This window comes from Pundamilia nyererei, unplaced genomic scaffold (genome assembly GCF_000239375.1).
Source record: "Pundamilia nyererei isolate P.nyererei 1_Seehausen unplaced genomic scaffold, PunNye1.0 scaffold00071, whole genome shotgun sequence".
NCBI lineage: Eukaryota > Metazoa > Chordata > Actinopteri > Cichliformes > Cichlidae > Pundamilia > Pundamilia nyererei.
Genome location: NW_005187472.1, coordinates 1120893 through 1143691, shown reverse-complemented (window position 1 = coordinate 1143691; position 22799 = coordinate 1120893). Strand labels below are relative to the sequence as shown.

General features: G+C 42.3%; 1 protein-coding gene across 15 annotated transcripts in view; it reads right to left on the bottom strand.

The window, feature by feature from the left end:
- Positions 1-402: 402 nt before the first annotated feature.
- The window catches only part of tns1b (tensin 1b), a 185866-nt gene continuing 163469 nt past the window's right edge, over positions 403-22799 (bottom strand). For 9 of the 15 annotated variants that reach the window (XM_013911754.1, XM_013911757.1, XM_013911756.1 and 6 more), the window contains 17 exons: positions 19492-20979; positions 17570-17650; positions 14332-14525; positions 14094-14232; positions 12044-12139; positions 11208-11391; positions 10064-11088; positions 9539-9625; positions 7425-7553; positions 7113-7205; positions 5376-5453; positions 5129-5197; positions 4947-4973; positions 4440-4608; positions 2733-2801; positions 2547-2576; positions 403-1792 (listed from right to left, as the gene is read on the bottom strand). In XM_013911754.1, the coding sequence (XP_013767208.1) occupies positions 1654-1792; positions 2547-2576; positions 2733-2801; positions 4440-4608; positions 4947-4973; positions 5129-5197; positions 5376-5453; positions 7113-7205; positions 7425-7553; positions 9539-9625; positions 10064-11088; positions 11208-11391; positions 12044-12139; positions 14094-14232; positions 14332-14525; positions 17570-17650; positions 19492-20979 (4097 nt within the window). In that variant the 3' untranslated portion in view covers positions 403-1653. The remainder of the gene's footprint in view (positions 1793-2546; positions 2577-2732; positions 2802-4439; positions 4609-4946; positions 4974-5128; positions 5198-5375; positions 5454-7112; positions 7206-7424; positions 7554-9538; positions 9626-10063; positions 11089-11207; positions 11392-12043; positions 12140-14093; positions 14233-14331; positions 14526-17569; positions 17651-19491; positions 20980-22799) is intronic. The other 6 variants (XM_013911760.1, XM_013911767.1, XM_005736849.2 and 3 more) reach the window with 5 other exon arrangements.

Below are 22799 nucleotides of genomic sequence, written 5' to 3'. Positions count from 1 at the left end.
ATACTTTAACATTTTAAGTGCTCTAAACTTGGACAACGTATTTTCTCGGCAGGTTTTAAGTTAATAAAACAGCGGCGTTGGCATCACTTTAGGATAACTCCAATTTGGACTTTAGTAACAACCATTTTTCATACAAAATATTTCCCCCAAGAAAACAACAAGAATGTTAACAAAAGAAAATAATGCTGTGAAAAAAACATTTAAAAACAACAGTGATACCCCTTTTAAAATGCACACACTTTACACCTTTATATGCGTCAATGCACTTGACTTTAGCCAAAATAAAAGCAATCTTTTCTTCTTGCTTTCAGTAATCTTGATGTATACTTTATAATACATGTATACAAGATAATATAGAGCAACAAAGCAACAAAAATAAATATCTTAAGTCACTGTTTGGAAGTTTATATATATATATATTTATATCTATATATGTATATTTATATGTATAGCTTACTTTTGGGTAGGGTGAGAGCTTCTTTCATCGATGGAAACTTTGAGCAGAGAAAAGTGCAGAGCAGATTTGGAGGACTAAATCTTTTTTCTTTAAAATAAAGATCGTCCTCAAAAAAACTGCCCTCGGCCCTTCAATCATGAACAGGGTGAACAGAGGATGGTGGCAGACGGGAAGCAAACCCTCCTCCTCCACGCTTCTCTGATACGATCAATGCCTTGTGGATGCAGTGATTCAGTGGCCTGTTCTATAATATTTTTTCTGTGGTCTCACTGAATGCAAGGTTCAGCTGATCTCTTCAGGCTCAAGCTGCACATCAGTCGCATCTTTAGCTACACTACGAACAGGGAAGGACCTGTGGTATTTTGGCTATTTGCATATATTAAGACGGCGTGGATATGTTTTAGGTTCTTCTTTTTTTCTTTAAAAGCTCTGCATTTAGTTAAGAAAGTCAGGCACCAAATGTTATCTAGAACAGTCCTACTCAAAAAAAGCAATCTAGAGTATTTACACATCCCTTACCAGCTGCAAAAAATCTTTTTTTTTCTTTTTTTGCAAGATGGCAACGGTGCAGAATTGACCTACAGTATCAGTACATACAGAAAGAAACAGTATTTTTTGTTTAAGCAGCCATATTTGTTTTACAAAAGAATACTTCCGACCCTCATAGTCAGTGGCACGCTATACCCGCCCTGACTGCTTTTTTAAAATCTTTGGTTGACCAGTCAAAAAAGCCTGATAGATTCACAATCCACCTTTTACATCACACTACTTGACTTCTTCTTTTTTTTTTAAAAAACAAAAAAAGAAACAGTTGCTAAAAAAATAACATTTGCACACAATGTCATTCCCTCTTCCTGTTCATGAGTTAACCCTGCCCGGGAGGTTAAAGTCGCCTCCCTTGCCCATTGTCACACACAGCCACGCCTCATCCTGCACTTCCTCTGGTCCATTCTGGAGTCCATCCAAGATTATAAGCAAACGCATGCAAGCCGCGCACACACGAACACACTCTCAACACACACGCGCACTCATTCTTTCACAACTACACACGCGTTGGCTTAAATGTGAAAGAGCAGGAAAAATGAAGCGATACGTAAAACTGAAAGCCGAGAGCGTCTGTGAGGTTTAAAAGAAAAGGAAGGAAAATAACCAAAGTTATTTTGAAAAAAAGCGTGAGGGGTTTTTGCTGACAGCGCTCATCGTTTCTGCGAGGTGATCATCTTCGAGACGAAGTTGACGATGGCGCTGGCAGGTTGGTCAGGGTCCAGCTCGGCGAAGAGGTGGCTGACGTTGTCTGTTGTGCTTCCCTGCTTACGCGCCACAAACCCGAACAGCCTGAAACATCAATATTGGAGATTTCGTCATTAGGGCTGCCATTTTCATTCATCAACGACTTAAAGCAGATTTACAGACACTTGAAGGTATTTTTGTAAATGTGTGTTTGGTTTTGTTTATTTAGTTTAATCTCTTCCGAACTGAAGCCATCGACAGGAAGTCGTTTTTGAAAATACATTACCTGAACTATTGCCAGGATGTACTTCATTATAATACCAATAGTACCCTTAGTACAAAGTACTAAGTGAAACTGAAAATGTTTGTTCCTGCTTCCCATGGAGGTGAGGTTTTTACCAGTTACCAGAGCGTTATTACAAAAATTACCTTTTAAGTAGTTCACATTAGAGCCTCACTGACATAACAGCGGATAGTATCTTTGATGATATATCGTTACGTGGTTGTAACAGCCAACTAATCAAAGTTTAAAAAGGAAGGAAGAGATGGAAGTAACACCGACCATTGTGTTGATGTTACACAATCCACCAGAGGGCACTGTGTAACTTCTCTGTTTGCAATGTGTTTGAAAGACTACAAACACAAGCAGAGTGTGAACGAATAATCAGCAGGTTGGAAGAGTAAAACAAACTGTTTCTTTTCAAACTTCAACGCCATATCATCTTAGTAAGGACTCAAATTACTACACGAAGCAACTGTTATGGGTGCGTCTGACAGCAACTAAATATCAGCATCGGTCAGTCTCTTAAAAAGAGTGTTTTCAAGTATCAAATGTTGACTGAAAGGAAAGTTTACTTACTTGGCTGTTCCTCCCTCAGGCTTGTTCCATCTGAAATGATTTAAAAGTATTTTGTTTAAGGTCTTAACTAAACAAAACCAATGTGCTACTTGGACTAGCTGAAATCACGGGCTTTAAACACACTTGAGGAACTGAAAACAAGTCGCTAATATTGTTCTAAGTATTTTAATGGCTCTCTGTACTCACTTTCTGTCCTGAGGGTCTATATCACAGAACGTGACAGTGTTGGTTGGGTAATGGCGTCGGAAGAAAAGCCTAAAAAAGATGTAAATGACACAAAACTTAAAAATTGAAATGTCCATTCTGTGGAGTTGCATGTCATATACTTTTATACAGCTTTTAAACAGAGCAACCATTGATGATTTAGACTGATTTAGACTGATTTGGTCAATATGAACTTTAACCTCCTAGGACCTGGCGTCCACATATGTGGACATCACATTTTGGGTTATTTAGACTAAAATACTCAATTTTGCTCTACAAGGTTCTGATATCCACTTACGAGGACATTATACTGCTACTGTTCTATCAAAATTTTAAACGAATATCCTCATATGTGGCTCTTATTTTTCTTAAAAACAAAATAAGGTTAAAAAAAAATCTGGTAATTCTTTGTTTTTACATTCATCAGGCCCCAATCAGCCCAAATATCAAAGAGAAATAAAAAATGCATGTCGTGGAAGAGTTCGGGTCTTAGGAGGTTAAACTCAGACTGTGCCAGTTATGCAAGGGCTCTACTTTTTCTCGTGTATCACTACACATCAGACCGGTTCTAAATTGTTCATTCCATCAGTACCAGTAAGCTATCTCTCTTTGTCAATGCTAGCATGCTTTTCCTGACAGCCGTGCATTTAAAAACATTAATGTAAAACTTGTGGAAGCTGAGCTTCTATGATAATGCTCAAAGTTCATGTTTTCAAGCATTCGAGTAGTGAACTTGAATGCTTAAAATCACTCTTCCTGTTAAAAATGAGTTCTTCTTCTCTGCCGTCACCAAGTGCTTGATCACAAAGTTGGAGTTTAGGGTTGCTTTGAGAAAACTGCTGCTGTGAACTACCACTACATAAATAAAAGCTGAAACATATGATGCACATGTCCACCCTTTTTCTTCTGCTTATCTAAAGTGCTTTTGGTATGGCCACAGGCTAAAGGAGAGTAAGACTTCCTTTCTCCCCAAGATCTTTTTCCATCTCCTCCCAGGGAATGTTGAGATATATAATCGTTCCAACAAATTCTACTGTGGGCTCCTGTCCCAGCTGGGTGTGCCCTAAAAACCTCAAAAGGGAGGTATCCAGGATACATCTTGTTAAGACGCTCAGATCACCTCAGCTAGCCCCTTTTGACACACTTTTGACACTGTGCTCCTCACAGTATCTCTAAGGGTGAGCACAGCCACTCAACAAAGGAAACTCATTTTGGTCGCTTGTATCAGCAGTGTCATTCTTTCTGTCACTACCCAGAGCTCGTGACCATCATTGATGACTGGGACATAGAGCCACTGGGTAGTCAAAACCTTGGTCTTCTGGCTTAGCTCTATCTTTCTACAACAGGCCAGTACGTCTGCTTCACTGTTCTCTAACACCCTTCCAAAGCTCAGCACCCAAATGTAATGATGATATGCAGATGTAATAATAGGGAAAGCTGTGAAATAGTTAATAATATAGTGTATAAAAATTCTAATACTTTAATTTTCTCTATTGTTTTGTGATTGTGTTCAGTTGCTCATATTCATTAATTCCAGCCCTTTAAAGACATGTTTATATCTTAAAATACGCTGAGATGTCAAAGGCTCGTCAAAAATATGTCTGCGACAACATATGACATGCAACGTCTACACTTGTGAGACATCAAACACCTCATGTTTAAGATGGGACAGGTGTGGTTTAGACTTACTTCCTCTGGTTGTCAGTGAGTGTGATGCCTTGTGAGGACACCTTGAAGTGCACAATGGTGGCAGTAGGTGGAGAAGCAGCAGCCAGTGTCTCAGATATGGCCTTAGCGACAGCCTGAGGCCCTGTCAGTGATTCCATCTCCACTGAGTTGATGTAGAGAACATTGCATGCTGTAAAGAGAGCAGACATCCCAGCTGGATAAATGGTGTCAAACCCAATCGTGAACAATCTGTTCATGCAATAATGTTGACATTGTCCTCATTAGAGTGCATGCTTTCTGCAACAAGGCTGGGGTTTTAGAAACCAAACAGATCATTCCACATAAAACATTCTGTCTGTTATGGAGCGCAAGCTGGACGCTAGTGTTAAAAGACATGTTCTGGGGAAATCTGTCACACAGGACTGTTATTTATTCGTCTTCATTTGTGGAGCATACACGGACAGACAACACACAGACACGATGCACATTCCAGTTGTAGGTTTCCAAATGAAAGTGCACTGGGTTTACCATGGGAGTCAGCAGGGGCCCTCAGCACTGGGACAACAAGAACGTCACGTTGTCAGAATGAGTGACAAAACACACTAATGACGCTGACAATTATGTCCAAGAACCTCAAAACTTGGCTGACTGTCTTGGAATGTTAAACTTAAATAGCCTAATGACTTTTAATACTGAGGAGGAGGTTTTACCTGCTCCTTGTTTCAGCCTTTCAGCCATCGGGTTTGCTGTTGTGACCTCTGGTACTTCCTCAGTGAGCTCTGATTTACAGGAGAGAAAGTTTAAAGTTTACCGTTTTGGGATGAGGACTCCATCAAGGGTCAGATTTTCAGTTTTTTTTTAAAATATTTATTTTTTAACTGTAAAGATTTGCTTAAGAGTAAGACAGAAACACTTTTAAATGGAATACATGTTACACAGAACACTTATTGCACATACCTGTGGTGGGGATGACTAGTTTGCATGGGAGGGCCAGTGGTGTTATAGCATGTTGGTAGACCAATGCAGACAGGCAACCTGTCAAAGAGAAACAAGTTTTTATAAATGTTCAGCTTTACTTAAAGGGAGTTTTGAGTTGCCATGAGAAAGTTTGTGGATTTTTTTTTTCTCATATAACTGGATCAATTCTGCCGCTTGGTAGTTTTCTTCTTAGAGTGCCAAATCACAACAACAGTCAGCCCAGGGTGCTTTATATTGCAAGGTAAAGAACTACAACAATGGAACAAAAACCCCAACAATCAAATGACCCCCTTAGAGGAAACACTTGTTGACAGTGGGAAGAGAAAAACTCCCTTTTAACAGGAAGAAACCTCAGAACTGGGTTGAAAAGTGATGGGGGGAAGACAGGTGGAAGAGAGGCAGAGATCAATAAGAACTAATGATTTAATGCAGAGAGGTGAAGAAACACTGCAGTGCATCATGGGAAGCCCCCCAGCAGCCTAAGCCTATTGCAGCGTGACTAAGGGAGGGTTCAACGTCATCTGATCCAGCCCTAACTCTATGCTTTATCAAAAGGAACATTTTAAGCCTAATCTTAAAAGTAGAGAGAGAATCTGTCTCCTGAATCCAAACTGGGAGCTGGTTCCAGTTTGGGAGTGTTGCTTTCTTCAGTTATAACGACCATCTTGACACGTGGTATAGATGACCTGTAGCTGGTTAATTGTTTAACAAGATTGCTGACATTAGGTTTTTATTATGGTGACCCATATTAAAATTATAAATAAAGAGGTATGTGCAGGTAATCCCCCCCTGAGCATTTTGACCAGTCTGAAGCATGAGCTTTTGACTCTTATAGTGACTTTTTCTTGTAGGTTTTCTACAATAGATAAGCCCTGTTTAGCTGCTTTTCAAACCTTCTGTTTCCATTGGGCAGGCAATCTGATGAAAGCTAACTTAAAGGGAGGTGAAGGGAGTTAAAAGGCTTCTTTTAGGGAGTGTATGAACTGAGGGGCTGCATCATGGCCAAGGATTACTGAAAACTACTCTATTAGTGTCGAAGAATACACATTTAGATTTTAAATTAATCATAATGGATCCCTCGTTAACTAAATCTGTAGTACGCCTGACTTCTTACACAATGACAGCTGAATCTTTTAATTGGAGGTATTAATGTTACTTTTAAATGGTGGAGGATTATGGATAAACTTCACGAGCTCTGAAAGAGGGATTCAAAGGACTCTGGTTTAATTGTTCATTGTTGGCTGTAATGTCATACTGAAGTAAATTAAAAAAAAAAAAAAAGATGACAGGAAAAACAAGTTTTGTGCTTTTGTGTTAGTTGAAATTAAAGAAATACAAGCAAAAACTCCACTAAAGAATAAGAGCGATAAAGTGAGTTACAAGCTGAAGACAAGAGTGGAAGAGAAGAAACGAGGAGCGCGAAGGCAAAAGTTCACAGAAGTTGGTCTGCCCCTTTAGTGCATGCAGACGCGCACGCACACACAGCCGTGTAGTGTAATTAGTAGGGAGAACACGAGAGAGATCACGTCACTCAATACTATAATTACAGCAGGATTAGACGTTTTCAAACTTGGAAAGGGGCTCAAATTTTCAACTGACACACAAAAGAGAGAAAGCGCTCGTGCTTGACATTTCCTACAGACTCGTTATGTCACTGCTAAGCTGTTAGTGTATGTTTTAGAAATGAAAGACAGCAGCAAGAGTGCTTCCACTAACCAAAGTAAGGCTCGTTGGGGCAACCTTTCAGCTTCACTCCTTTAGGGCTGCTCTCGATCAGGAAATGCCTCACCAGTTCATTGGTGATGTCACCTGCAACAAAAGAGCCAAGCAGTGCGTGAGTCCAGGCGGGTAATGCACCAGCTGAATCACATTCAGACATCGCCTCATATCTTTGGTATTAAGGTACTAACATTCATGCTGCCTTCAACAAAACAAGAAGGGCTGCACTAAACACAGAAGTAGTGTGTGTACTGAATATTTGGCACATTTGTAACTGCTTTGATGTACTGCCCACCGTCCTCCCCCTACCTTTCTTGTTCGGATGCACAGTGGGTGGAGGAGACGCCACCTTCATGGCTAGGCCATAAGCTCCTTTGAAGGAGTGACTGTCCCGGATAACAAAGGCTCCGGGCTCCCTGTCCTTCAGCAGGCTGATGGCTGGAATACAGAGAACATTGAGTTACTTTAGAACATCAGGAATCTGGGAGGTGATACAATAACCTACATGCTACTGCTGAGTCGGTTTATGGACCGACTTAGATGGATTGATGTTCCAACACTCACCTCAAGATAAATTAGGATCTTTTAACAAATCTTTAAACAAATTTCCCATGTGTGGGACTAATAAAGGTTATCTTAACATCTATTGACTGTTAATCTGACATCATCAACAAGCCACATTTCATTTGTGCCTTTCTCAACAACCAAAACTCGAATGTAAAAACTCCTCGGCCGTCCGTTTCTGATAGCATGCTGTTGCTAGCAGCCCACAGAACGACTCGCCTGTGCCTCATTATGGCCTCACAGATGAAATAACAGTCGCTCTTTACTTTTGCTGGGTTCAGATGACACAACAAAGATGTAAAGCAGCACCAATCCAAAGATTTAGGCTATAATGGATAAGAGAGAAAAAGCTAGTAGTCTTGGGTACAGTGTAATGCATGAAGTGATACATCGGCCAAAGGACAAGCAGTCCAGATCTGTCCTCTTAGTATGATCTAGTGTTTGTTTAAATTCTTGTCTTTAGTTGTAATTCTCTGGCACCTCCTTCCTGATTATATCAAATAGGGGCAAAAGGCAGCAAAGCCAGATCTGCTCTGTGTTTATGTAGAAATGTATGTATCCTGGCCAAAGTCGGCAAGAATCTTTGAGCCTACAGTCACCTCATACCACACGGTGACCATCTTAAAGTCCTAAATGTCATACAGAACTAAGTGAACCTGGCATTAGTCTTGTTATTTATCTATTACATGCACTTTCCTCTGTGTTATGTCCATAAGTTGTAACAAAGCTCAGTATTAGATTACATTGTCGATGTGCAGGCCCCTGGCAGGTTGTTGTTAAAACATGGAGAAACTGCATACTACAGTATACAAACCACATGTTACACAATTATGGTTAGAAGCTTTATTTGTTACAATAAGTACTTAACAAAAAGAAATGCATTTGAGGGAAAGAAAAACTGGACAATTTGTCCACAATGAAAAACCTCTTTATTATTCCACCAGCTAAATTTAGGTGATGGAATTTGGAGGTCGGAAAAGTCATTAAAGAATGAAGGTAAGCCAAGGAAGAAGGTGGCATGAACTCAAAAGTGAAGCATGAGTAAGAGTAGGATGAAATGAGTCCTGACCCTTTGTTTAAAAAAAAAAAACTGCCGTTGGTCTGCACTTTATTAGAACTACAACTTCTAACATGACACTTTGCTTTAGACACTCCATTGTTCACAGAGAGGAGCTTTAGAGCTTTAACTTCACTGTTTAGTTCAATGCCCAGGCCTGTCCACATGTGACAGTTTAAGCAAGGAAGATGGATGAGATGAGCAACACATGCAGATGTTCCCTAATTCTCTGCATATGGTGTGGCTTTCTTTCTGGGAGTGCACTGCACTAAGTATAAACTCTCCGTGTGTCTGATGTCATCGCAGTTGAGCATATGCTTATGTTTAACATGATATAATCCATTACAGGCCAGTCACTAGCTGCTGACCTCACAGCTAAAACACACGAGGACAGAAATGTTTTGTGTATGCTGCTGCATGCATCGTCAGTATTGTGCACATGTGTACGTGCATTTATCAAAAGAGATGACGTTGCCGGGTCCAGTGACTTACATCACTGACATTCAGAACAATGACTTGAGTTTCAACAAAGACTCCTTTTAGTGCAACTCAAAGGATTCAGAGTAATACTCAATTAAACCATGCAGCCCAAGTCATTTCTATAATATGCTCTGTATGTTCACCACAATAACGTTTGCAAAAGTACTGCTCACAACACAGCTGATATGTTACGCTGCTAATGATGACAGCTGCTTCTGTTCCTTAATGTTTGTCTAAATGTTTAAAAGTATGACATAAATCCACCCACTTGGATGGATCTATATTTGATTAATATAATAAATGAGGTCTTTTGACTTCCTACCTTGCTCTCTGGAAATGTCAGGTTTGTACCAGAACTTGGACGTGTCTTGAACAAACTTGACGTTCAGCCTGCTGTCGGGGCTTCCATCTGCAACAAAAATCCAAAGATGTAACAGGAAATCACAAAAATATATCCTCTTTGCCTTGACTGTGAACTGGATCGGCCAAGATATAAAACGGATGTCACCCCAAACACTCGAAACTCATTTAAAAAAAACAAAACATCAATGCTGATTTGTGGACTGCTGTTTTTGAAACCCTGACTTCACCATAGTGGTGCCAAACTGTACTAATTGTTTAATTCTAGAGTTAGCTGGCTAGCTTGCCAGCAAGATCAAGCAAGCAAATCCATAGTTTACTGACATATTACCTCGGATCCTAATTTTGCACAGTTGACAGTTGATCAGTTTAAATCCGGTTTGTAATTTTCATTTTTCTGGTCAGAGTCTGGAAACTTTTCCATCGCACTTCTATATACAGTTTATGGAATGAACCCCTTAAGAATCCATAAATTGTATGTACTTACCAGTCATAGTGAACCTTGAAAAGTCAGAAAGTGTGTGGAAGTAGCTGGGATTGCCTCCTCCACTCATTGTGGGCATCATCTTCCCGTTCATCGTGCCATAGGACAGCGCTCCGTTTGGTCTATCGCCGCTTGACATGCGCCTCTTCTCTGGAAGCTGGGGCTGAAATCCAGGGGCTGGACTGCCCTGCCTGAACCCTAAACCCATCCCCATCATCCCTCCATCTTGGTAGCCTGCAGGTGAGATGGGGAATGAGGGAGTTGGTGGTCCCTGGTAGCCCGAAGAACTGCTCTGTCGTGACAGGTTCCCGTGTCGTTCATCTGGTGTCGTGTAACCACTGTGCATGGGGTGACGGTCTAAACTGGGGCTTCTCTGGGACATCTGAGAAATGGAGGGGTGACGGCCCAACACCGGACTTCCTTGAGCCTGTGTGATCGATGGCTGTCGGCTGAGCACAGGGCTGCTCTGAATAGGCTGACCGAGGGACGGCTGTCTGCTGAGGACTGGGCTCTGTTGGGACCCTGGCCCCATAGCAGCCTGCCTGTTGAGGACTGGACTGCTCTGCGCTCCCTGAGATGGACAATGACCGAGGACGGGACTGCCACTGAGACCCGACACGCCCACTTCAAAGCCATTAGCTGGTGATGTCTGCTGGCTCATGGCGGGAACTTCCTGATTACTACTGGGGCGCTGCTGGAGGACGGGGTTGTTAGTAGAGCCAATGATGTTGGTCTGGATCTGTTTACTGGGGCTTCCATGGCCGAGTGTGGTCTGAACTGGTTCTGAACTGAGCGGGTAGCTTCCTAACAAGGTGCTGGGACCCAGGTAAGGTGGTGTGGGTGTTGCAGTGCCAAGGTAGGAGGAGGTTGGAGAGCTAGAATCCAGGTAGGATGAAGTGGGGGTATTCAAGGCTTGATATGATGGAGTAGGAGTGGGGTAGGCACTCTCTGTAGGCTGGGAGCGGAACCCGGAATCAGTAGTGGGTTGGGACGGAGTGCTAACACTGCTCTCTGCTACAGGGTGATCGCTGAAAGAGAAGCAAGAGAACTAAATAAGCGTGCGTAATAATGCAGTATAGCTTCTCACGGAGGAGTACAAGTACTCAAGGAGAAGGCTAAACATGACTATAAGACAGGCCCATCTTACCCCGGTGAGCTCTGTATGGGACTGCTGCTGGACAAAGGTGGGTTCAGTGTGTGAGTGGTGGTGGGACTTTGACTTCTCTGCTTGGTTGTAGCATCTCCCAGCGGAGTAAGGCTTCTATGTGATGTGCATGGCTCTCGTCCTGCCGCTGCTGACTTGGCGACAGACTCCACATAGCTTCTTGGTGCTGTATATGAAAGACACGCCTAAATAAATAAAAGCTCTATACTGGGTTTCTGATTTTCCAGGGTGGGGTGCCTCATTATTGTCCATAAGGGTGATAAAATGCAAATAATAGCCTAAAGTGGTACTTAAGACCACTCCGAAAAGCAGCATACACTATTACTTAACTCTGATGGCAACTAAAAACGGGAATGGCTTTGCCGAATGTGACACGTGGACGGAAAAAGACTAAATATGTTGAGAAAAATGGGGTGGAGAGGGTTAAAGTGAATGATGATATGTGGCATTATACTGGAGCTCTTACCTTCCTCACTCTCACTGCTTTCATCATCTGTGAAGCATCATTGGGATAAACCAAAGAACAAAATGTTGTAAAAGAAACAAAAAAAACCCAAGACGTATCAAGGGGGTTGGAAACTTTAGTGTTTGGTGTCTTTAGGGAAAGAAATATTAGCAGCAGTTAAATGTTGTCTTGTCATTTTTAACCAAACTCCTTTTATTTCTGTTTCTCAGCTCATCTGAACTAAAATGTATGCTTATAAAATGATCTTCAGTTGTATTTATATACGTCATTAGAAAGGAGTGGCAACTTGACTCTCATTTATCGATAACCAAAGGTGTTTGCATCACCAGAATCTGAAACTGTTGCAACCAACCTGAGCCTGTTTGATTGAGGAGGATTTCTGCTGGGTTGTGGGGCTTCAAACCCAGGGCTGACAGTGGAGTCTTGGCAAGACCAGGAGGGGAGCGACCTGAAGAGATACCAGACATTTATCACCGCGCACCATGGTACATTACAGACCTCTTGACAGCTGCTACCTGCTCACACAGTTTAACACTAACTCATCACTGGTTTTAGAAAATTATGAGGCAATCTAATTAACTTAATGTTTAAACCTATTAATGTTAAATTAACAGGTGAAAAGCTGTCAAGACACAGTATTGCATTTCCATCAATTAGCACACACGAGTGCAGTGTTTAGAAGGTGCCCATGCCTCATGCTCTGATGGAGGGGCAAAACATGCATGTGACCAGTAACGGGGTAAAACACGAGCTTAGACAGTCTCTGCTGTACTGACACTGGAGGGAAAGATAAGAAGAGGAATATGTTACTTCTGAGGCTTTAGCCATTAGACCTGTGTGACTCTAACAACAAATATGTAATACTCCTGTTGAGTCTTTCCAAAACATTACCTATCTTACATCTGTTTTTTTTTTTGCAATGCCCACTTCTCTTTTTTCCCCTCCAGCCCAAATTAAAATAAAATCAAGATAACAGAATTATCAGATCAAGACACTCTAGCTGGGTAAGACTGACAGGGGAAGGGAGGCAATGCAGTGAAATAAGGCAGCAACATGACCCCAAACACAATTGACAACAATATACACTGAGAGCAGCAGCTCTAGAGAGTGTAAAAGTTCATGATAATGGCTGTGCTGTGTGTGTGTGTTTGAGTCTGCATGTCCTAATCTGTAGAGTTTTAACTGTAAGTGCTGCTCTCGTGTGGTTCTCATGCCAAAGCGGTGCAGGATTGTAGTACATGGCGGGTAATGGGGGCGAGGGGGTCGTTATGGCTGACGTTGTGGGACAGTGGAACTCCGGTAGAGCCGTGCATCCTCCACTTACCAAAGAATCCTAATCAATTCTTTGTACTTGAGACCCTGATGTGTCACCTTTAATCAGTGGTTTTGGTGTGTGTGTGTCTTTAGAGCGAGGGAGGGACAGGTGATTTGAAGACACACTACTCAGAAGACAGCTTGGTGGGAAATAAATCCGATGTCACGTGCGCTCATCATTTAGCCAACCATGCGCTTTCAACAGGTTTTGCAAAGGACTTGCAAAACTGTTCTTAGTTAACTGGTAACCAGTTAACACCAGTTTGTGCACAGCTGGAGGAAAAAAAGTTTTCTGGCCCATCTTCATGTTTTTAAACCCAGTCCAACTATTTTTTTTTCTCCCTGTTTCGCAAACATTTAGGTTTGCTTTGTGAAAAAAATGTGCAGCTCCGTATGACTGAGACGTGTTCCTGAGCAGTGTTCCTAGTTTAAGTGGGAGGAAATATCTTCGGCCACAAAATAAGTGTTAAAAATACAGTGTCTGCGTTTTATAACTAATTTTTATGGGAGTGCCCAAAGAGGAGATACGCAAGAGAACTGGATGAGGTAATTGGCAGAGCTGGCTAAGACACTGTTATGTAATGCATGACCTTTTTTGTTGGGTGTGTGAGAGACTAAGAGGGGGTAGATGGATGTATGTGGATATGCTTTCAAACTTATATGCTGGTTTGTCTACATAGTTCTTGTCAAAAACTCTTTTGTCCAAGTTACAAACTCATTTGTCAACACTAATAAAGCTTATCCTGTTTTATTATCTTTTTTACTGTAACTGGAGAGCATACTTTGCTAAACAAACCTCGTGTCCTACTGAATTTGATTTGAAACAGTTGGTGGGGAAGATAAACAATCCAGTGTTAACTGAGGTCATAGATCGAGTGTCAAGTTGGGTTATCCTCTCACAGAATTCTATATGTTCATTTTGCGACCAGGAGAGTCGCCATCTGCTGGCCATCAGAAAGAATGCAGGTTCAGTGCTGGATTAAAAAAGGCTAAAAATAATAATTTGTTAAATTCCAGGATATAAATCTTGAAAAGGTAATTACACCTGAGCTCCACAGTGCCCTCTGTCAGCCGGAGGGGGGACTTACATAGGTTGAAGTAAGGGGTTTGCGGTGAGACGGGGAAGGCAGGGGTTTGGGGAAACACCTCACCACCAACTGTGGGTGTAGGACTGATGTGACCTGCTTCCATCTCCTCAAAGGCCTCTCGATAGCTGTGCATATTTTTCTGGAGTAGGAAAAGAGATGAGATGAGAAGAAAAAAAGAAACTGCCATCGCTGGTGCAGAGAAAATGTGAAAAGCAGTTCTAAAATGTGCGTTTTCTACCTCCTTTGGCCGTCCACCGGGGTTCATCGCTATGGCGTTGACAAACTCTGGTGAAACACACCGAATAGGAGAGCGAAGTGGGACATCAGGAGACGTACTGTCATCTGGTCCGTTCTGGTTCTGGCCTTCGCTGGTGATGCGACGGCGGGGAGCAGCTGTGGGCTCATCCAAGGATGACACACGGGCCTGGACGCCTAAGAAAAGCAAGTGAGTGTTACAACTTGGCAAAAGCTTGCTGCTTCTCTTTTATCCGCCTTCACTCCATCACTTCCATCAACGCCACCGAATGTTAATGGTTGTCAGCTATCGCTAGTGCTCAATGCACAGGCCACTGTGTGTGTTTTGCAGACAATCAAACCAGGCAAAGCATCGCCAGGAGCCCGTGGTCCTTTCAAATTTAACATGCACATACAAAAAAAAAAGTTAAGAACGGATTAGCTGCTCATCAGAAGAAGAAGAAGCCGGAAGGTCAACAGCGTTATTCAGAAGAAACCCACAAAATGTTGGAAATGTGGCACACAGAATGATACTCCCGTCTTCTATGCAACAATTCTTTAATACTAGGACAAAATGTTCTGTTACAAACTCTTTGATGTGCTGGTGCAAACTGAATGTTTTGGCTGAACTTCAGAGCAGCCAATAAGCTGATTTTTCCTAATCTCATTTGAACTGAGAGGCAGAGAGAAAAGCTAGCAGCATAAAACAAACAGGATTGGAGTAAAGAGGCTTTTTGTATGCTAATATTCAGCACTGACTCAAAGGATTGAGGTAGCAATACCTGAAATGCTGGCCAAAGCAGAAAAAGCCAGTTCCAAAGATTAGCACTGGGTGCCCAGTGCTTTGAAACTAGATGGAGGTTAATGGGAGGAAGTGAAAAGAAGGAAAAAAACATTAAGAAACAAAGAGGGTAGTGGGCGGATTATAAATGCTGTGATGGTGCTTGTTCTCAGGCGCCTGTTTACACTTTTTAACAAGTATCTTGTTTCAAATTTTGTCACCAACTCTTCCCCTGCTTCTACCTTTATGTTTATTTATGCCTCTAATTCAGACCTAAATGAAAAGATGCCTTGTACAGACGGAATATCCTTACAGGGAGATAAAGTTTACTCCCTTTTTTTTTTTTTGCTACGTTTTTAAAGTCAGCACTAACCAGCGAGCCCCAACTATTCGCAGCCTATGTACATGTTCTATCAGCCACTGGAGCCATCCTTTTCTGGACCATTTTACACTGCAGCTGCTGGCAGATCATCTTCTGCTCTGGAAATCGGGTGTGAGCTAACCAGAACCCAGAACCTGCAGCAGGTGTACAACAGGTTCACAGAGACTGCAACGCAAAACAAAAACTACCAGCTGTCATTCAAGACGGTGGAGTTGGACTCTGTCCACTCAAAAAGCTGCAACAGAAAATAATGACTGTGTGTATATATATATATACAGCATATAGAATTCCTTAATTGTTATAAGAAAGCGTGCACCACCCTGCTGCAGATTCTGTGGGAAACGCTGGTGTGACCGAGCGCTTCTCTCATCCTAACACTGGCAGATGATTTTGTGGACATCTTGAAAGCCTGACTGTTGTGGAAAAATAAAAATATTGATATTCCCTTCACTCGGCTCCACTTTGAAGTGAGACAAAAAAGATTTGGCCAAATATCTTAGGAGAAAAGTTGGAGATGTAGCAGTCAGACAGTTGGGATTAAAGTTATCAGGCACTGCTTTTACCAAAACCTGAGATGTTAAAAAGAATTTCCTGTGAGTTATCACCAAAACTGAATAGAACTTTCCAAATGCCTGTTATTAATTTATGTATATAAGTCATTCATCAATTTTAAAAGGCAGAAATCGGTGCCGGCGTAGGTGGAATGCCTCAGATATTTCAGCACTGGCCAAAATCTTCATCCAGACAGCTTTAAAAGTATGCAGTCTACACCCCCAGAACAGAAACACACCATCACACCGAGGCTGGAAACTGACAACCAGATGTACCCATGATACACTGCTCTACAGCGGAGCACTGTCAAACACCATGCCGTTGCCTTAGCGACAGCTAATAGTTTCCAGCTGGGGCTGCTGGTAATCCCTTGAACTGATTTTTTTTTTCTCTCATCTCCTATTTCTGAGCTTTTGAAAGTCCAACTATATCATGGCATTGATTCGAAAAACAAACTTGATCTGTGATCCTGTGGCGTGCTTTTTCTTTTCTTTTAAAGTGAAAAACGCCGTTTCCATATGTGCACCTCTGCAACTAAGAAAGGGCATTTAAGGCCAGACTGAGCAGACTGTATTACTGGGAAAGTGTTCAGATCAATAAGAGAACTGAGCCGTCTTAATGATCTGCACTTTTGCATGACATTTGCGTGAATAGTTCTGGGAGTTTGTTGTATATAAATGTCATGGCTGTAAATATGATCTCAGAGATTATTCCAGTTCTATCCTAGATCATTTTAACATTTAACTGTGATGTAGTGTTGCATCACTGCAAAGGATATTACTGTCTGTGGTGGAGAGGCCAGACTGACCCCTTACACAGAACAATCCTGTCTGCATTGTGGTCACTAGTTCTCAGGGGACATATAGCACTTTAGTGATGTTTCCAACTAGGACTGTGGTCCCTCTTTTACATTCGGTGTCTTTTGTCTGGCTTTGTAAATCTTGAAAGTAGCACAAGAGAAAAAACTCAGCCTTGAATGAGCCCAGTGTATCCTGGCCTCGGTATTGTTTCCCAAGTTTGGCAAAACGGATCTTGTGACATGCACTCTCCTGGCAAGGGACAGAGCCTCCTTTGTGCTTCCCCTGTGTCGTTCTTGTGAAACTTTAACATTATCCAATTGAGGGGGTTTTTCCCCTTCTTTTTACACCACAGTTGGGGCGATTCCCTAACCTTGAAGAAGAAAACAGCTCAGCAGCTCAGAACAAACATAGATGAAGTGTGAGCGTGTACAAAGAAAGGAATCAGTGGTTAGTTTGATGATGATGCACCTCAAACCTGATGATGACAGAGAAACGTATAAAAGGGAGGAAGTGGAATAAAAAGACAAAATGAGCAGATGGGGGCAGTCTAGTATTAAACAAGAAAAATGGTTAAAAATGCAAACCAAAGCCCACATCAGTCAAAGGCAAAGCAGATACAGACTCGGTTTGAAGCAACACTTGCAAAAGAAGAAGAAGAAGAGGGGATCTCCTTTCTTTCTTTTTCCTTTTTTTGAAGTGTTCCTTCAGACAGGATGGGAGAACCAACCCGAGAGGGAGTGAGAACGGCGGTGCTCAGACTGAGAAGAGGTCATGCTGGGGATGACACTTTGGACACGAGCCGAGTACTCTGGGGTAAACAGATGAATCATGAAAGAAAGAAGAATGATGAGGAAACTGAAAAAAGGAGATGGGGGATGAGGGGTCTGATAAGAACAGCAGAACGAGGAGATAACAGACATTTTCTGTTTGTATAAAAGATGCTTTTTCCTGAAAACAAGAGTGAATCACACACACACACACATTAAAAAAACCCAGAGGTAACACAATGTTGCCTTCACAGTCCCCAAACAAATTACATAAGTATATTTCTGTTTTAAAGAAAGTAAAAGGTATTTTTTAATTCCTGATGTTACAAGAACAAAAACTACCATTTTGTGCTCCTTAATGTAAAAAGTGTTCTACATTCAAATGGCAGCAGAATGAAGTATTGTTGATTCTGGAAAGCCTCATGTTCGCTATCTGAGGTCATGGCTATCGCACTTCGTCATGTTGACTTTGTTCAATTTCTTGCCGATCTGCAGGATGTCTCCCAAGCTTATCTAGGGATAGTCAACCTGGTGGACTGGAGAGAACCCTTCCTGTTTGAGCCTGAGTGACGGGGACTGATGATGTGACATGCAGGAAATGAGATAAGGGCTGAACAGTGTTTTCCAAGAGAGATGTGTATACAGTGCACAGATGATGGCATCAACTCTAATCATCACTACATTATTCTACATTTGCTGCCAATTATGAACTAAATGTACAGTGACGGTCATGTGAATGAGTTTCCATCAGACTCCTTGATGTCCTGTAAAAAACTAACTACAGCCCGCGATTAAGTAATATCTAGACCCACCTTTAGCAGCAATAGGTTTAAGTAATTATTTACTGTGTGAGTTCATTAGTCTCACACTTCATTGTGGAGGAATTTTGGCCTGCTTTAGTTCATTGACGTTTACAGGAATTCATTCTTGCACAGCCCTCTTAAGGTCTCACTACAGGAGTTCAATCATGATTCCAAAGGTTCTGTGGGTGCAAAACAAGCCAAAGTCATCCGCCACTGTGCTTCATAAATGGTATGAAGCTTTTGTTGGTTTTTGCTCGACATGCTGCCGTGCATCATGGCCAAACATCCGTCCAAAGGACATTGTGCTAGAAGTCTTGTTGTTTGTTTAGATGCAACTTTTGTAAAATCACGACATGCAGTGATGTTCTACCCCCTAATTTCCTATAGAAGCAGTAAGGGGGCATTTATTTAGGACTGTAAAGTGTCCTGTAAAAACTTTTCACATGACTGTAACAGGGGGCTGTAGTAAGAGAGTTTGGCCTAGTCAGTTCTGTGCCAGTCCTCATGGTAGAAATTTGGACAATTTTGTAGAAAGAGACAATGTCAGCTGCTGAACTCTTTAGTAAAACAGACTCTACATTTTAGAAACGGTATCTGTCAGCTGTATATAAAACTAGTTAAAGAGCTTTATGACAAATAGTAGAAAATAAAGTAACGCTTTTTAGACAGAAAGCTCATCTTATTTTTTACTTTCAAAGACATCAACAGTTTGCTATTTTGAAGTATTTGAGTATAAACTTCCACAGACTGTGCCACTTCAAGCAATTTTGATATGACATTTTTGTTGAATGTCATATCAAATTGACTACTTCGTGGTTATCGTGGCTGAACAAAAATAGAAAGTAAGTATTATTGACACACATAGTTGAATGTACTGTAGGTCAAGTTCAGTGCCCATACATCAATCTGTAGTAAAAATGGATTTTAACGGGGTTTTTTTTAACATGCCAGAAAGAATACAGAAAGCTGTCAGATAATATACAGCAAATACCTTTGAAGATACAACCTGCAGCATTATCATAAGTTTTAAAATCTATACATATATAAGGGTCAGCATAAAATAAACTGTGTGATCTTACCAGCCACTCTTTGGGCCACCAGACCTTCAATGTTAAAGACCTCATCAGGCTCACTGTCTCTTGGCTGGGGTGATGCTGAAGATGCACTAGGGCTTTTCTGGGGTTCAGAGGCCTCTGCAGACTGGGGCAGCGTTGTTGGTGGGTAAGTGCTGACTGTCTTGATCTGGCAACTTACAGTGGGGGAGGCTTGTGAGGAAGTACTTGTTGAAGCTGTTCCAGAGGTGTAACTCGGAGATCGTTGGACAGGTGCAGGTTCTGATGTACTAGGCTTCACAGGCGGTGATGAGTGGCTGGACATGGGGCCTGAAAAATGGGTGTGAATGGTGGAATCAGGCAGGTAGGAGGGCCTGGTTTGGTTCTGAGAAAAGGATGGCTGTGTGGTCACTACAGCAGAGTTTTCGCGCAATGGAGCACTTTGGGACTTTGTCACCAGCGAATGGCCTGGCTCCAGGTCCAACATAAGGAGATTAAGAGTTTCAATTGATTGCTCAATCTCTTGTTGCGAAGCGCTGTGGCGATGAGGGAACTGTGGCAGGCTGTGGTGGCTGGGCATGGTTGCAACAGTGGGAGGCGGACTAAAAGTGAGGCCTTCAGTTACTGGCTCTTCTGGCACTCCGAACCGCTGCCAAACATTGAGACCGCGCTGGACGGCATCCCTGCTACTAGTGGTGCGAGTGGGAGCTTGTGGCATTGACTTTAACTCTGCACCAAAAGACTGAGAGCGGTACAGACTGCCATTCTGAGTAGGCATGTAACTACCAGAGAATGGGGTAGAATCACTGTGGGGCAACGTGACAGACTTGCCAGATATGCCAAGCTGTGGTTGGACGGTTTCCAGAGGCTTTTCTGGGACGTTGCGCTCCAGATATGGCACGTGGTCCTGACCATTGATAATGGACTCAGACTGATAGTAGAGATCAGCTGGTGTAGCCCGCCCATCTGTGGAAGAGAACGTCCCAAGGCTGTCAACACTGTTGCCCTCTTGACTGGTAGGAAGCTCATCATCTAGAATGTCGGTCTCACGGTCAATGTTACCATGTCCATTAACATGGACCTGTGCGGGCACCAGGTGAAGCATCGCTCCAACAGCGGATGCCGGAGCTGATAGGAAGGCCTGTCTGTGCATGGGCCCCTCCAAGCCACTCAGTAGCTGCTCTAGCTCCTTTTTCTCTTGCGGACTGATAGACTGTTGGGCAGGTGGAGCGTGTTGATGGACCGAGGGTAACTCCTCACCCACAGGAATGTGTGTCTGGTTCACTGTGGAAGCCGGAGGGGCTGCTGTTGCTTCATCAGTTCGGTCGGTTTTGATAGAGGCAGTAGAGTTTCCTGAGTCGCTGCTCACAGACAAGGCATGGTCAACCGCAGGTAAAGCATGTTCAATAGCAGAGGGTGGAAGGCCGTTCGATGTGACTACTCCGTCAACAGATTCTTTTTTGCGTACTTTGGCATAGAGGCTGCCATCCAGGGGTCCTTGGGTATGAATGACTTCTAAAAACAAAAGTATGAAAAAGCATCATTAGAATCACATTAAGCAAAATACAACTATTAAAGATGCCTACATTTTCCACAAACCTTCAATTTTCTGTTACCCAAGTATTTTTAGAGCCACAGCAATTTGCACATTTATTTCTGTAATTGTTAATCTTCAAAATATAAACACATGGGATTCATCAAGACATTACGAAGAAGAAAAAAGTGTGAGGAACTATCAGAGATGCTGGACATCAAGAGGTTCTGTGGGTATAGCCAAAGCAGCTGCAGTAAAATTAAACACTGGCTCGTGTCCACCTATTCTACCAGCTTCAGGAAATGAGCCGGGTCTGTGGCATGCGCTGTGGAAAAAACGATGAAATCACGAGGGTCTGCCTTGCACTTTCTCAAGCCAATTGCATTAAATGTGTCACCTGAGAAATACTGGTATATCAGCAGATGAACTGGTGGTTAACTTGTTTTTTTATGATCCCCAAAACCGCAAACATGATGGTCTCATATAAAATAAATAGATCTCTATACACGGCAGATGTAACCTGCTGAGTTGTTTCTGCATAAGCCAAGATTGAAGTGCCGCTGCAAACAAGCACAAACACGTGCACAAACACACACACACACACACACTGACACATTATATTGTAGATCCAAACTCAGCCACAAGTCTAATGAAGAGGAAGTAGGGTGCCCTAAACAGAAAATTTTAGTCATCACTGGAAAAATCTGCCTCACTGAGTAAGGAAGTCCTGCAGGCTTTTTCTGGCCTATGCAACTGAAAGCAAAACAACAAAAAAAAGGCTGAAAACACGTGTGTATTTATACACATGAGCTTACATGCTCGCTTTTTCCCCTCTCTCATCCAGCCAACTCAGTAGCCCAATGCCAACTGAATTAGCAACATTTTCATGTGATCCGTAACAGGAATCCAATCTTCAAGAATGTAATGCCAACAAAAATCACGACCGACATCCTGTAACACCATTTACCGACAGCTAAACACGCTTCAGGAGAGTAAAGAGGAAAAACGGTACCTTCTCAAACAATTCCTCTTCCACTATCTATGAAAGTTCCTCACTCATAACGCATGAATAGGCACGCCCTGATAACAAAATCAGATTTTACAGCTGGAAAAGAAGCTGCACAAAGACGCTGTCTGTATCTCGGTACCTTATAGAGATCTCCATCTCAGCTTTAGTGAATACGGGGCTCTGTAATGGAGCTCAGTGGGTGTATACAAGCCAAGTACTGCAAGGTCTCCTTGACTGGCCAGAGGCAACTTGCCAAGGGAATGACACTCTGTCAGGGTGCTGGTGGAAACAAATCTGGTGGCTCCTGGTCACAAAAACATCGGTTTTCTACTACTGAGCCGCTAACGAGTTCGGTAGATTTTTGGGGCACATGCAGAGAGAAAGACGTTATGGTAACCACTGTTATAGTGTTTCCGATATGGCCCGCTGCAGATTTACAGCATTTGGAGGCTTATATTGGATGTATACAGTAGCAGCAGTTAAGTCAACTCACTGTATCAATACTCAAGGCTGTTGCCATAGTTACTACACATAGTACATACCAATTAGAATAAGTGATTAGACTTCTGGTAGTTGTTATTCTGTATTATACCCCTAAGTCTCTACTGAAAAGTTCACTTGTAAAACAGGACACTCCAAATCAAGTCATCATGACACATTTATGTAGCCCATGAAACTACTTGGGTATCAAGTGGGTATCAACCTATTTCCACTGACATGAGCGCATGCACACGTGTGTGTGTGTGTGTGTGTGTGTGTGTGTGTGTGTGTGTGTGTGTGTGTGTGTGTGTG